The sequence below is a fragment of the Ruditapes philippinarum genome, unplaced genomic scaffold (genome assembly GCF_026571515.1).
Source record: "Ruditapes philippinarum isolate M1 unplaced genomic scaffold, ASM2657151v2 ctg4601_1_1_1_1, whole genome shotgun sequence".
Lineage (NCBI taxonomy): Eukaryota > Metazoa > Mollusca > Bivalvia > Venerida > Veneridae > Ruditapes > Ruditapes philippinarum.
The window spans coordinates 41,380-55,045 of NW_026853708.1; the positions used below are offsets into that span (position 1 = coordinate 41,380).

A 13,666-nucleotide genomic window follows, 5' to 3' on the forward strand; every position below is an offset into this window, starting at 1 on the left:
ACAAATGCTATTTGTCTGATTTCTATTGGGGGAAAGAAAAGCTTAAAGCCAGTTGATTTCATGTTTACAATAATGTGACACTAGACAATATGTGTGAAATACTGAATGCATATACTTATAAGCGATACATCAGTAGGAAAATTGAAAACAAAGTTTTACCTGTGAAAACAATAAATCTCTGACAAAAAGAGTGGTCTCTCTTTGACCAACTTAGTGCGTTTGCGACCAGGGTGGATCCAGACCAGCCTGCACATCCGCGCAGTCTGATCAGGATCCATGCTGTTTGCTATCAGTTTCTCTACTTGTAATAGGGTTTGTAAGCGAACAGCATGGATCCTGATCAGACAGCACGGATGCGCAGGCTGGTCTGAATCTATGCTGGTCGCACACGCATTATGTTGGTTTTAACATGGCACAGCTCAATTATTTTCTAAATGTTTCTGTTTTTCTGTATTTCAGGGTGACAGATGGCTTGGAAAAAATAGGAGAGGTTAGATGACAAAGTCTTTCTTTCATTTCTTGTAGCTATTCTTACGTTATTTTTTTTTTCTCATAGAAAGTTTAGAAATATCATCAAACAAAGACTACTACCACAAAAGATCAAATATAATGTACAAAAAAAAATCTCAAGTAACATTAAGGTTTCTATGGAGCACAGTAAAGTCCAACTGTAGTCCAAATTGCTCTAAAATTCATGATTTAAAAATATGAGTAGACTGTTCCAAACTTTCAAGAGCATTCCAAGAAAACTTTACAAAGGCTATGTCTGAATTTTTCTTTTGAAAAACTTAAACAAACAAACAAAAAGCTGAAAGCCAGTTAATTTCATCAAAACTTAAGTTTTAAAGGATGTTTAATTATGGAGTTTAAGTTTTAAAGGATGTTTAATTATGGAGTTTAAATCAGCCGCGTCACGACAAAACCAACATAGTGCGTTTGCGACCAGCAGTCTGATCAGGATCCATGCTGTTCGCTTATAAACCCTTTAACAAGTAGAGAAACTGATAGCGAACAGCATGGATCCTGATCAGACTGCGCAGATGCGCAGGCTGATCTGGATCCATGCTAGTCGCAAACCCATTATGTTGGTTTTGTCATGACACGGCTCAAATTGTTTCAGGTGGATCAAGGATAGTTGTGTTCACATTGAACTTCTGGTGTATGAACCCTGCTGTGGTGAGTATAATAATTTGCTGCTGTTAAAATAAGGAACATAATGACATCAAAAATATACATACTGTCAATGATATTTGTAACGGTTGTTCATGTTAACGTTAATCTAAAGACAGCATGAAAATAATGAGCAACATTTACATGTTTTAAAGGTATAGAGCTATTTCTAATGAAATATATTAGGGCAGAGTTGTTAAAGTCGTTGAAATCAAACCACTTGCTTCTTACTGCTGTTGGTTTGAATCCCAACAGGGACTTTTGATTCTTTCATGTGAGGAAGCTATACAGCTAGCTTAAGGAACACCGGTGGTTCTACTCAGGTGCCTGTCCGTACCTGAAATAATGCATGGAAGGGCACCTGAGGTCTTCCTCCACCAGTAAAGCTGGAACGTCACCATATGACCAATACTGCGTGGGTGTGACACTAACAAATACTTGTATGAGTTTTATTATTAGAAGAGATATAGCAATTTATCCTTTGTTGTTGCCTAATTTTTAGTTTGACTATTTGAAGAATGTAGTACTCACCCAGGTGTCGGCGCCACATTGGTTTAATTTTTGCATGCAAGTTGGTATCTCCAAAACAACAAAAGGGAATGAGGTTAAACTTCCCACACTCATTTAAGAGTATAATAGAGGGTCACTATTCAAGGCCCTTAACTCTAACAAAGATTTTAACATAATTATCACCCTTTTTGAACTTTGAAAATTATCCAGGCTCTCTTTTTACTATCAAGAACTGAGAATAGTCAAACACACTGTCCTACTGGATAGCTTTTGTTTAATTATAAGACTACAAATACATTTCTGAGAATAATGAAAAGACTGTAAGATTATTTATTTTTGTATCTCACAGGCATTTTCAGACTTCAGTAGCTGTAGAAATGTTGTGTTAAGCAGTGGTACCCTGTCACCCATGTCTTCTTTTGCCTCGGAACTTGGTACCCCGTTCCCTATACAGCTAGAAGCTAACCATATTATAGAGGATAAACAGGTTTGTGGTGGCTCAATTTGTATAATACTTTGTCATCTGATTTTGGATTGAATACCTTAAAAATCCAATAATATGCTGTGACTTATTTCACATTTTGGTATGATATTAGTAGCTTTTTATCCTATGACAGCTTATTTTCGAGGTTGGCATGTTTTAGAAGAAAATGCTGGCTTAGCCAAGTAACAGGCCTATTATTGAGACATGCTTTTTATCAAATTTTCTAGGTATACCTAGGCCTTTTGTAAGGCATGTTTTATTGTCATTTTGTCATACAAGGCAAACCTGTCTTGCATTATATTTAAAACTTACCCCTTTAACCCATTACTTCATGAGCATTTTGTGAAAAGTGGCTGTTTTCATTGAAAAGCCTCCTGTTACTGTTTCAAATTGCTATGAAACAATAAAAAAGGCTTCAATACTGTTCAAACTTGTCACAAATGTTGGCTGGACCATAGGCTTTGTTACTGCGTACTCAATCTTAAATTTCCTGTTACCATGGCACCGAGGGGACATCACAAAATTGCCAAAAAATCACTATTTTGTGTTGATTTTTCAATCAAAAACTTATTTCAAAGTGCTGCAACTTCTCAATGGATTTGGATAAAGTCAAAGGCTTTTCAGCATTGTTTACCTGAGGCCATTTTAAGCCTCTGGCACATTTTTTAGCACCATTTCTCAAACAAAAACAAGTGTTTGTGGTCTTAATTCGGCATTTTTTCACTATTTGAGGCTTAAAAGGGGGGGGGGGGGTGAAAAGAATGAAAAGACATCTGTATGAAGTTATGGGTTAAAGATGAAATAAAAACTCTGTGTTGTGGTACATCATACGTGGTAGTTTTTAAACATTTTGTTATATTGTAGGTATTTGTTGGAGCTGTAGGAGTTGGACCTTCTGGTAACCAGCTACAAGCTGTATACAGAAACATGGAAACATTTGCCTTTCAAGATGAACTGGGAAATTTAATTCATCAAGTTTGCACTGTATGTATGATAAGTTCTTTTGCAAAAATAACCCAAAATTAATAAATAGATAAAGAATTTAACCTTTCTTCTTTATGTATTGATCTTCACTCCACGGGAGATGCTTTGGTAGTTTAGCGCGGAGGAAGGTAGTCTAATGATGGTTAGGAAACTACCCGCCTATATGACCGAAATACTGTTGGAAAAAGGCGTAAAATCAAACAAACAAACAAACAAATCTTCACTCCAAATTCGTGAACAGTTCTGTACCTTGAAATTTACACTTATTCTCAAAAGTTGACATTAAATTAAATGTAATGTTATTTAGACCTGTGTAATATTCTTAATCTTCAAAACTGAACTATGTGTCATTATGTATGTTTATTATTTCATAGAAAGTTCCACATGGCGTCCTATGTTTCCTGCCATCCTACAGAGCACTGGATAAATTTATAGATAGGTGGAAGGTAAATAGTTTCATTAATTTCTTTTCAGTTTTCCTTTTTATACCAAACACAGGTGTGTGAATAATTGTTATCCCTCGCCAATGAAATTGGGAATGGGATATTGATTTGGCATTGTCCGTTTGTCCTTTCGTCTGTCTGTCCGAATTTTGTTTCCGCGCTAGTTCTCTGCTACTACTGGCTGGAATTTAATGAAACTTTCTGGGAATCATCAATATCAAGAGGAGAGGCGCATATCATCAGCTTGTTCCACTCAGACCTTTTAACTCAGAGTTATGGCCCTTGATTAGTTATGCATTATGCATATAGAGCAAAAATTGTTTCCGCGCTACTTCTCTGCAACTTCTGGCTGGAATTCAAGGAAACTGTATGGGAACCTTCAATACCAAAAGGAGATGGGCATATTGTTGCCTTGTTCTGGTCAGACCCTTCATTACAGAGTTATGGTTCTTGATTAGTTATGCAGTATGCATATAGAGCAATTATTCTTTCCATGCTACTTCTCTGCAACTTACTGTGTCGTTGTGATGTAAAACCCAAACAAATAAATGAATAAATACATCTCTGCAACTTCTGGCTGGAATTCAAGGAAACTTGTGGTCCTTGATAAGTTATGCAGTATGCACATAGAGCAATAATCATTTCCATGCTACTTCTATGCAGCTACTGGCTGGAATTCAACGAAAAATTTATGGGAACCTTCAATACCAAGAGGAGATGTGCATATCGTTGCCTTGTTCCAGTCAGACACTTTAACTCAGAGTTAAGGCCCTTGATTAATTATGCAGTATGCAAGGAAACTTTATGGGAACCTTCAGTAGCAAAAGGAGATGGGCATATTGTTGCCTTGTTCCGGTCAGACTCTCCATTACAGAGTTATGGCCCTTGATTAGTTATGCAGTATGCATATATAGCAATAATCGTTTCCACTCTACGTCTCTTCAACTATTGGCTAGAATTCAACAAAACTTTATGGGATCATCAATATCAAGAGGAGATGAGCACATCGTCGACTTGTTACAGTCAGAAATTTAACTCAGAGTCATGGCCCTTGATTAGTTATGCAGTATGCATATATAGCAATAATCGTTTCCACTCTACGTCTCTTCAACTATTGGCTAGAATTCAACAAAACTTTATGGGATCATCAATATCAAGAGGAGATGGGCACATCGTCGGCTTGTTCCGGTCAGACACTTTAACTCAGAGTCATGGCCCTTGATTAGCTATGCAGTATGCATATAGAGCAATAATTGTTTCTGCGCTACTTCTCTGCAACTACTGGCTGGAAATCAAGGAAACTTAATGAGAACCTTCAATACCAGGAGGAGATGGGCACATCGTCCCTTTGTTCTGGTCAGACACTTTAATCAGAGTTATTGCCCTTGATTATGCAGTATGCATATAGAGCAATAATTGTTTCCACGCTAGTTCTCTGCAACTACTGGCTGGAATTAACGAAACTTTATGGGAATCATCAATATCAAGAGGAGATGTGCACATTGTGGGCTTGTTCCGGTCAGACCCTTTAACTTAGAGTTTTGGCCCTTGATTAGTTATGCAGTATGCATATAGAGCAAAAATCGTTTCCCCCGCTTCTTCTCTGCAATTATTGCCTGGAATTCAACGAAAAATTTATGGGAACCTTCAATACCAAGTGGAGATGCGCATTTCGTCTCCTTGTTCAGGTCAGACACTTTAACTCAGAGTTATGGCCTTGATTAGTTTTATGCAGTATGCATATAGGGCAAACATTATGGGAACCTTCAACACTAACTCAGAGTTATGGCCCTTGATTCGTTATGCAGTATGCATATAGAGCAATAATTGTTTCCGCGCTACTTCTCTTTGTTGCCTTGTTCAAAGCAGACCCTTCATTACAGAGTTATGGTCCTTGATTAGTTATGTAGTATGCATAAAGAGCAATATTGCTATTTCTTTGCAACTGCTGTATTGATGTCAACAAAACTTCATGGGAACTATGGATACAAAAAGGCAATTTACATCAGTTCTCATGGCAATGTCCAGATATTAGTATTTTCCACCGAGTAATGGCTCTGTTATTGCCCTGAATATTTATTATATAAAAAGAATATTACTGTTTAGGCCATGATAAATATATAAATAAAGCCTTATGTCTTCAGTTGTTGTGTTAGTAATAACCAGTACTTGGCGGGGGATATAAATTCAACGAATTTGCTTGTTCAATATTTTTTCTGTGTGGAATTAATGATTTGTGAAATTTGATTCTATGATTCCATAAAGTTTGAATTATGTGAATTTGCTAATTGTGGATTTTAAAGTTGTGTTAACTGTGAAATTAATGATTTTGAAAAGTTTTATTTTAGGTGTGAATTATTTATCCTTAAAATTGTTCTTGTTCCTTTCATTTCACAGAAAATTTCTTATATTCAACATCGGATACTAAATCAATAAAGAAAATGTTGATGTATCATCAATATTTTTCTTCCAAACAATTCTCAATACAAATTTGAAAAATTGGATAATTTTTACTAATTAAATGTATAGAAATAATGAAAATTAACCACACAGAAGCGAGTGGTCCATGTCTAAAACTATGCTGTTGTTTTATAATGGACATATTTTGAAGCAGTGAAGTCAAAAATGGTTGGGGGAATCATGATCTTAAAAAAAAAACAACAAGACACATCATAATTCTATAAACAGAACATATATTTTATTGAAATCATTTGAACAGGTGTGAATCAAAGACAACTAATTATGAGTAAATATTGACATATCAGTTTATCATCGATATTTGTTATCCGATAACTTGTTGATAATGCTTTGCACTGAATCAATGACAGCTTAAGTAGCATTCTTGTAAAAGATGTGGTGTAACTGATCATATAAGAGCTGGTCTGCATTTCACAAAATGTCCTACGTGTACCAAGTCCTAGGACTTATGACGAGCTAAAGGACTTATTTAAGACTGTTCTGCTAAATATTTTTTTTTTACTTTTATGTAAGTCATTCTCTTGAGAAAAGTTAAAAAATACAATGCCATGCTTTTCAATTTTCTATGTGTAAATGTTTATCAGCATTTGTGTATAGCTATTTAGAAATAATTGAAAAGTCTTAACATAGGAGTCATAAGTAAGGACATTTTCTTCAAAACGAAAATTGTCTCAGTTTTGGTCTTAAGACATATTTTAGACTAAGTACTTTCAATGAAACGCAACCTTTTGAATTTACAGCTTACAGGATTATGGAATAAGTTGTCAACCTGTAAACGTGTAATGGTAGAACCTAGAGCAGCTGATAGGGAAGATTTTGATGGCATGATGAAAGCATTCTACGAGGTTGTCAAGGGAGATCTATATAATCCTTATCTGGATGAAGGTAATTTGACCCTGACTCTACTATATTTGTGTAATGGACTTGCCCCCTTGGAAACTTTTAGAACAGTACATTGTTATCTTAAGGGGTTTCAGTATGAAAAAAGTTTTTACTTAGAATACAATGTACTGCAAAATCATTTTTGTTTGTGGGGCACTAATTTTTGTGTCTTTTGTGGATAGGTCAGTCGAAGAATTTAAGATCCAATGAAATTTCATTTTGTTTGCTGTAAGATTATTTTACATCACATTATTTACATTTTATCTTTTGGAAAAATAGACAGTCCATGAATTTAAGAATTCACAAAAAAATCTTCTTGATGACAAAAAAACATGAAATTTCATGCCCACAAAATTAAGTAAATTTTAAAAAAAGTAGCATGGACAGCTTTAAACTGGTTGCTAAGGTAATGTATTATTGCAGTTTGCATTTAAAGGGTTAAATCATTTCGACGATATGACCTTTCTTAAATGATTTTGACTGAACAAAAATCCTTTGTGAACTTGAAAAAAAACCTGATAAGAGTTTTGCATGTAAGATTGATCTAAAAAATCACTTAATGTATTCTTTTGAAAATTCACACATGACTTCAGGTTCATAACTGAATATGACTTTTTTAGAGCAATAAATCTAGCTGATTTATAGGCCTTTGTGAAACTAGAAAATTCCTGGTTGAAGTTTTGCATGCAAATCATTGACATTTAAAAAAAATGACCTCCAAATTGTTTGACAAAAAACAAAACAAAACAAAGTTTACCATCTTGTTTCAAAATAATGACTAAGATAAATCTTTTAACAGTTATATTGATCAAAGACAAACATGTTTTCATCTCCTACAGAATAGATATATTTATAAGTTATGTCATCTCTATTTAAATGTAGAAGTTGAAAAATGGACATTTATGTTTTTTACAAAATGAACAAAATCAAAGAAAAGCATATTTGAAAAAGAAAATGTTAGTTAGAAATTAATTCTAATTAAAACAAGCATGAAATAGAGAAGAGGGTGGGTTGATAAATCTTTTCAAATTTGTTATATATCATGGCTTTATCTTCATAATAATTCTAAACATGTGTGCTAAAAAAACTCAAGTTGATTTCACATCTTGTGTCAGAAATACATTCATTGTAAGTTTTAATACTAGTCTACCTAAATTTCACTTATTTTACTTTAAAACCTTTAAAAAGTATATTTTAAACTGCAAAATTAATATCTCCAAATTATTTTAAATTTTTTATTTTATTTTGAAAAATGAAAGAAAAATTTATAATCTGACAAGACAAAACAAAAGAAAACAGTATCATAAATCATCAATGGAAAAAAGTCCCCCTCTCCAACCCTGGTTTAATTTTGTAAAAAAAAGAAGTAATTGCATACATACATTGTATATACATATATTTTACTTGTGTACATATATACATATATTTACAATTGTTTATGTTTTGTTATGTCTGCATTGTTTACCATTGCTTGGTTCTACATCATTTTATACATTTTGATAATATTGCGACTCTCTGTGTTGTATTCTGTACTTAAATGAAGTGTACTGGTCTCAGCACACCAACATACAGCTCGAGGATTCGTTACATTCTCCAGTATAGTTGTCCTGTCTTTACAATCACCACTTACTCTATATATACATTTAGTCATGTAATCACTCACAAAGAAGGACCCGTCATCTAACAGTGAAATACCCCTTGGGCTTCCAATGTCTACATTCCTTCCTATCATCTCTCCCTGCCAGTTAAACCATATGATTTCTGTTTTGTGGTTATCAGACACATAGATTGAATGACTGTTTGTGGTGACATACCAAGGATCACTGAAAATACTGTCACCATTGGAGTCTTTCTCAACTTTAATTTTAACATTACCTTTCAAGTCCATGATTTGGAGTTTATCAGGATCTAAAAAGGTAACTGCAAGTTTACCCTGATGATGGCTTATTCCACGGCACTCTCCGTCTACTTTCAGTTTGTTTTTCAATGAGAAAGAGTTTGAAGAGAAGGAAATGAACTGTATTGTGTAAATGCTTGGTAATGTAACAGCAAGTGTATCTCTGGTCACTATGGTGATATCCCAGGGGTTTGATACAAGCTGTAGTTGTTTGATTGCTCCACAGTTTATGTCTTTCATTTTAATTGAGTCATTATTATAATCTGCTACAAATAATTGGTTCTGAGGAGAGACAGTTATACCAGTAATCCAGCAATCATATATAGCTGAGAATGTATTAACTTTGATGTTTCTAGGGGTAGACATTTTCATTGGTACATCGTCCTTTTTCTTGGGTTGAGCTTGTTGTTTTAGTTCCCTTTTTATCAATGTTCCTAATGATTTCTCATTCTGAAGGAGTTTTTTGATTGCTGGATTTGGTTCAAAAGTGTATTCATCAACATCATCGGTTGTTGGTAGTTGTGTAGTTATATTTTCATTGTGTAATATCAGTTGCTGAGCTATTTTCAATTCAGTAAACAGTTGGTCAGTTTTCTTGTTGGTGTTGAGATGTTTTAGAGTATCAGCTGATGCTTGGAGTGATTTGTTGATGTCATCACATGTTGTTTCTGTTGTTTCCAATTTGTTGTTGTTGTCATGTTGAATTGTTGTTGCAATATCCTTTACTTCTTTTTCTAGTTCATCTAATCGTTTGTTTATCTCTTTTCTAAAGTTGTCCATTTCTACTATAGCGTCTTTCAGAGAAATCGTTGATTTAGCAATTCTTTGTTTCAGATCTTTTTTAATCTGGCAGCATTTGTCTGTCAGTTTGTCAATATCTTTTAGAGTTTCTTTGAACTCCATGCTGTTTAAAGTCTTTCCTGATATATCAGGTATGTAGTCCACATGGCAGGATGTTGTTGGGTGTTCAAGGGTCACACAAACGCTGCATATAAGTGTATTATGGTCATGACAGTAAAACTTGATCACTTCTTTGGTATGTTTGGTACAAGACTTGGATAAATCACCATTTTTTTTACCTGAAGTAGATTTAATTGACTTACTGAGGTTTTGTTTATGTGGCATGTGATCTTTGTCTAGAAGCTGATGATGGCGTAGTGGTTTTGGTCGTCTGTGAGTGTTAAAGCAAGTTTGACATAAATGTACCTCACAATCCACACAGTAACCAAATGCAGGTAGTCTGATGTCATCTTTGTCACATTGTTCACAGAAAATGTCAAAATCTTCAGCACCACCTTGAGATAGTGTAGATGATAGTTTCTGAGATGCCTTTTTACCAGGCACAGCCATAATGTAACCTAGAATAGAAAATAGTAGATTCTAGAAGTGTTCAACGGTTGCGTTATGTTCATAACGAATAAAGAAACTTGAAAGAAAATAATTTTCTGTCTAATTCTTGCTGTAAATTCATTTTATTTTGTGGACTTGAAAATGTGTTTTTTTTTTAATTGAACAAAATGACTTTTCTAACAGTTTATTTTCCAAATGTCATCATTGTACTTTTACTTTGTGAAAAGCTTTTTAAGCAATATTATACCATACTGGTAACCTACTGAATTTCTCAAATGGACATGTCTAGCTTCCATTTTGGGAGTTGTCCATTATCAATATTGGGGGTATCAAGGCTTCTGTGACTTTTAAAGGGTAGACACATCGCTGTTGACACACCAAACCCAACAAATAAAAAAATAATCCTGTTTGAGTTGTGGGTGGGGCACAGAAAATGTCTCTCAAGGTTATTCATGTTAAATCATTTTAGAGTAATAAATTATAAGTACAAAGGAAACTTTATTTAAGTTTTAAACATAGATATTGAGTAAATTTACTCACCAGTGATTTAAACTTCTCATAAGGTTATTGAAAAAAATGTCTTCTTAAGTTCCTGATCTGACAAGTCATTTCCTGTCTACGCAATGGTATGTAAACTTGTTAAGTTAAATTTATAAAATGATATCATGTTACACCCACACTAGATATTCAATACATTACATTTGATTTAAAGCAGTAGTTTAAGGCTTCTATCTTTTTTGTAGTCAGGTTTTATAAATTGATTATTTAAACAAATGAATAAAATGCCTGCTGGTAAGAAATTCAATTGAAAACGCCTTGCATAAAAATTGTCAGTTAGAAGAAAAACCCAGTGATGTAGATGGTTTATAACATTATTTATGTAGCTCTTGGTTGGTTTATAAAACCATTTCTATAGAGTGAAAATATATCACAATATGTTTGTATAGTATAAATGGGACAATTTTATATGACATTATAAAAGACTGCTTATCTTGTTTTTTTTATGTTTGGCTTTTTTAGCTGTTATTAAGTAAGTTAGATGCATAAAAGAAAGAGGTTAAACGATTTAAACAGCTGAAAAGGGGCAACCTATTAGCAACTGCATCAATTTAAAACATTTATTGTTTTCTTATTAATGTATCATTATCTACATTCCATTGGTATGCGTAGTGAGATTTATCAAGATAGACTTGACGTTTATTTAACAGATTCTCCATTCACCCCTTTTTTAACAGATTCTCCATTCACCCCTTTTTAGCTCACCTGAGCACAAAGTGCTCAAGGGTGAGCTTTTGTCATCACTCTGTGTCCGTCGTGCGTCCTTCAAAAAATGGCGTCAAACTTTTCAAACAACATCTCCTCCTAAACCACATGGCCAATTGCAACCAAACTTTACAGAAATGATCCTTAGGTGGACCCCTCTCAAAGTTGTTCAAAAATTTAAATTCCATTAAAAACTCTGGTTGCCATGGCAACCAATAGGAAAAACCTAAAAAATCTTTTAAAAAACCCTAACAGCTAGAGCTTAGATATTTGGCATGAAACATCTTCTAATGAGTGTCTATCAAGTTTGTTCAAATCAAGGTCCTGGGGTCAAAATTTGCCCCGCCCCAGGGGGTTATTGATTTTCCCTATATGCATATAGTAAAAAACTTAAAAAATCTTCTTTTAAAGAACTCAAAGAGCTAGAGCTAAGATATTTAGCATGAAACATGTTTTAATAAGTGTCTACCAAGTTTTTTCAAATAAAAGCCCTGGGGTCAAAATTGGCCCCGCCCCGGGGGTCATAGATTTTCCTTATATGTGTATAGCAAAAACTTAAAAAATCTTCTTTGAAAAAACCCAAATAGCTGGAGTTTATATATTAAGCATGAAACATCTTCTAGTGAGTGTCTACAAAGTTTGTTCAAATAAAAGCGCTGGGGTCGAAATTGGCCCCACCCCGGGGGTCATTGATTTTCCTTATATGACAGTGTATAGCAAAAACTTAAAAATCTTCTTTGAAAAAACCCAAATAGCTAGAGTTTAGATATTAAGCATGAAACATCTTCTAGTGAGTGTCTCCAGAGTTTGTTCAAATAAAAGCGCTGGGGTCGAAATTGGCCCCACCCCGGGGGTCATTGATTTTCCTTATATGACAGTGTATAGCAAAAACTTAAAAATCTTCTTTGAAAAAACCCAAATAGCTAGAGTTTAGATATTAAGCATGAAACATCTTCTAGTGAGTGTCTACCAAGTTTGTTCAAATAAAAGCCCTTTGGTCAAAATTGGCCCTGCCCCAGGGGGTCTTTGATTTTCCCTATATGCATATAGTAAAAACTTAAAAAATCTTCTTTTAAAGAACCCAAAGAGCTAGAGCTAAGATATTTGGCATGAAACATCTTCTAATGAGTGTCTACAAAATTTGTTCAAATAAAAGCCCTGGGGTCAAAATTGGCCCCGCCTCAGGGGGTCATTGATTTTCCCTATATGCATATAGTAAAAACTTAAAAAAATCTTCTTTTAAAGAACTCAAAGAGCTAGAGCTAGGATATTTAGCTTGAAACATGTTGTAATGGGTGTCTACTAAGTTTGTTCAAATAAAAGCCCTGGGGTCAAAATTGGCCCTGTCCCAGGGGGTCATTGATTTTCCTTATATGTATATAGCAAAAACTTAAAAAATCTTCTTTGAAAAAAACCAAATAGCTGGAGTTTAGATATTAAGCATGAAACATCTTCTAGTGAGTGTCTACAAAGTTTGTTCAAATGAAAGCCCTTGGGTCAAAACTGGCCCCGCCCCGGGTGTCATTGATTTTCCTTATATGTGTATAGCAAAAAACTTAAAAATCTTCTTTGAAAAAACCCAAATAGTTAGAGTTTAAATATTAAGCATGAAACATCTTCTAGTAAGTGTCTACAAAATTTGTTCAAATAAAAGCTCTGGGATCAAAACTGGCCCCGCCCCAGGGGTGTCATTGTTTTTAACTATATTTGTATAGTAAAAACTTAAAAAATCTTCTTTTAAAAAACCCAATGCGCTAGAGCTTGGATTTTTAGCATGAAACATCTTCTTATTGGTGTCTACCAAGTTTGTTCAAATAAAAGCCCCTAGATTAAAATTGGCCCTGACGGGGGTGGGGGGGTGGGGTAAAATCAGCTTGTCCACACTTCATCAGCGAAACCGCTGGGTAGATTTCAGTGACACTTCACAAGATTGCTTGTCACCATGCATTGTTGTGCATACTATTTTTATTTTCTGCTTCATATTTATTGCCCCTTAATGGTCAATTTTCAAATAAAATAAGCTTGTCCGCGTTTCATCACCAAAACCGCTTGGGGGGATTTCAATAAAACTTCACAGGATTGTTTGTCACCAAGCCTTGTTTTGCATAACCCCTTGATTTTTTGCTTGAATTCTTTTTGCACAGTTATGGCCTCTTTATGATCAATTTTTGAGTAAAGTAAGCTTGTCCATGCTTCATCACCAAA

At 34.4% G+C, this 13,666-nt stretch overlaps 2 protein-coding genes across 2 annotated transcripts in view; one reads left to right on the forward strand and one right to left on the reverse strand.

Moving 5' to 3' along the window:
• Nucleotides 1–13,666, forward strand: part of LOC132737606 (Fanconi anemia group J protein homolog) — a 64,967-nt gene that overhangs the window by 36,564 nt on the left and 14,737 nt on the right. Inside the window, exons 15-20 of the mRNA XM_060724937.1 lie at nucleotides 460–490; nucleotides 1,121–1,176; nucleotides 2,030–2,167; nucleotides 3,029–3,148; nucleotides 3,523–3,594; nucleotides 6,810–6,954. Of these exons, the coding sequence (XP_060580920.1) occupies nucleotides 460–490; nucleotides 1,121–1,176; nucleotides 2,030–2,167; nucleotides 3,029–3,148; nucleotides 3,523–3,594; nucleotides 6,810–6,954 (562 nt within the window). The remainder of the gene's footprint in view (nucleotides 1–459; nucleotides 491–1,120; nucleotides 1,177–2,029; nucleotides 2,168–3,028; nucleotides 3,149–3,522; nucleotides 3,595–6,809; nucleotides 6,955–13,666) is intronic.
• On the reverse strand, nucleotides 7,738–10,880 carry LOC132737605 (uncharacterized). Its single transcript, XM_060724936.1, has 2 exons — nucleotides 10,739–10,880; nucleotides 7,738–10,206 (listed from the first exon to the last, which is right to left on the reverse strand). Exon 2 carries the CDS (start codon nucleotides 10,196–10,198, stop codon nucleotides 8,429–8,431), a length of 1,770 nt encoding a protein of 589 aa, XP_060580919.1. The 5' UTR covers nucleotides 10,199–10,206; nucleotides 10,739–10,880; the 3' UTR covers nucleotides 7,738–8,428.

Excerpts from the sequence above, each read along its gene's own strand:
- LOC132737605 (XM_060724936.1), bottom strand. The coding sequence starts at position 10,198 with ATGGCTGTGCCTGGTAAAAAGGCATCTCAGAAACTATCATCTACACTA.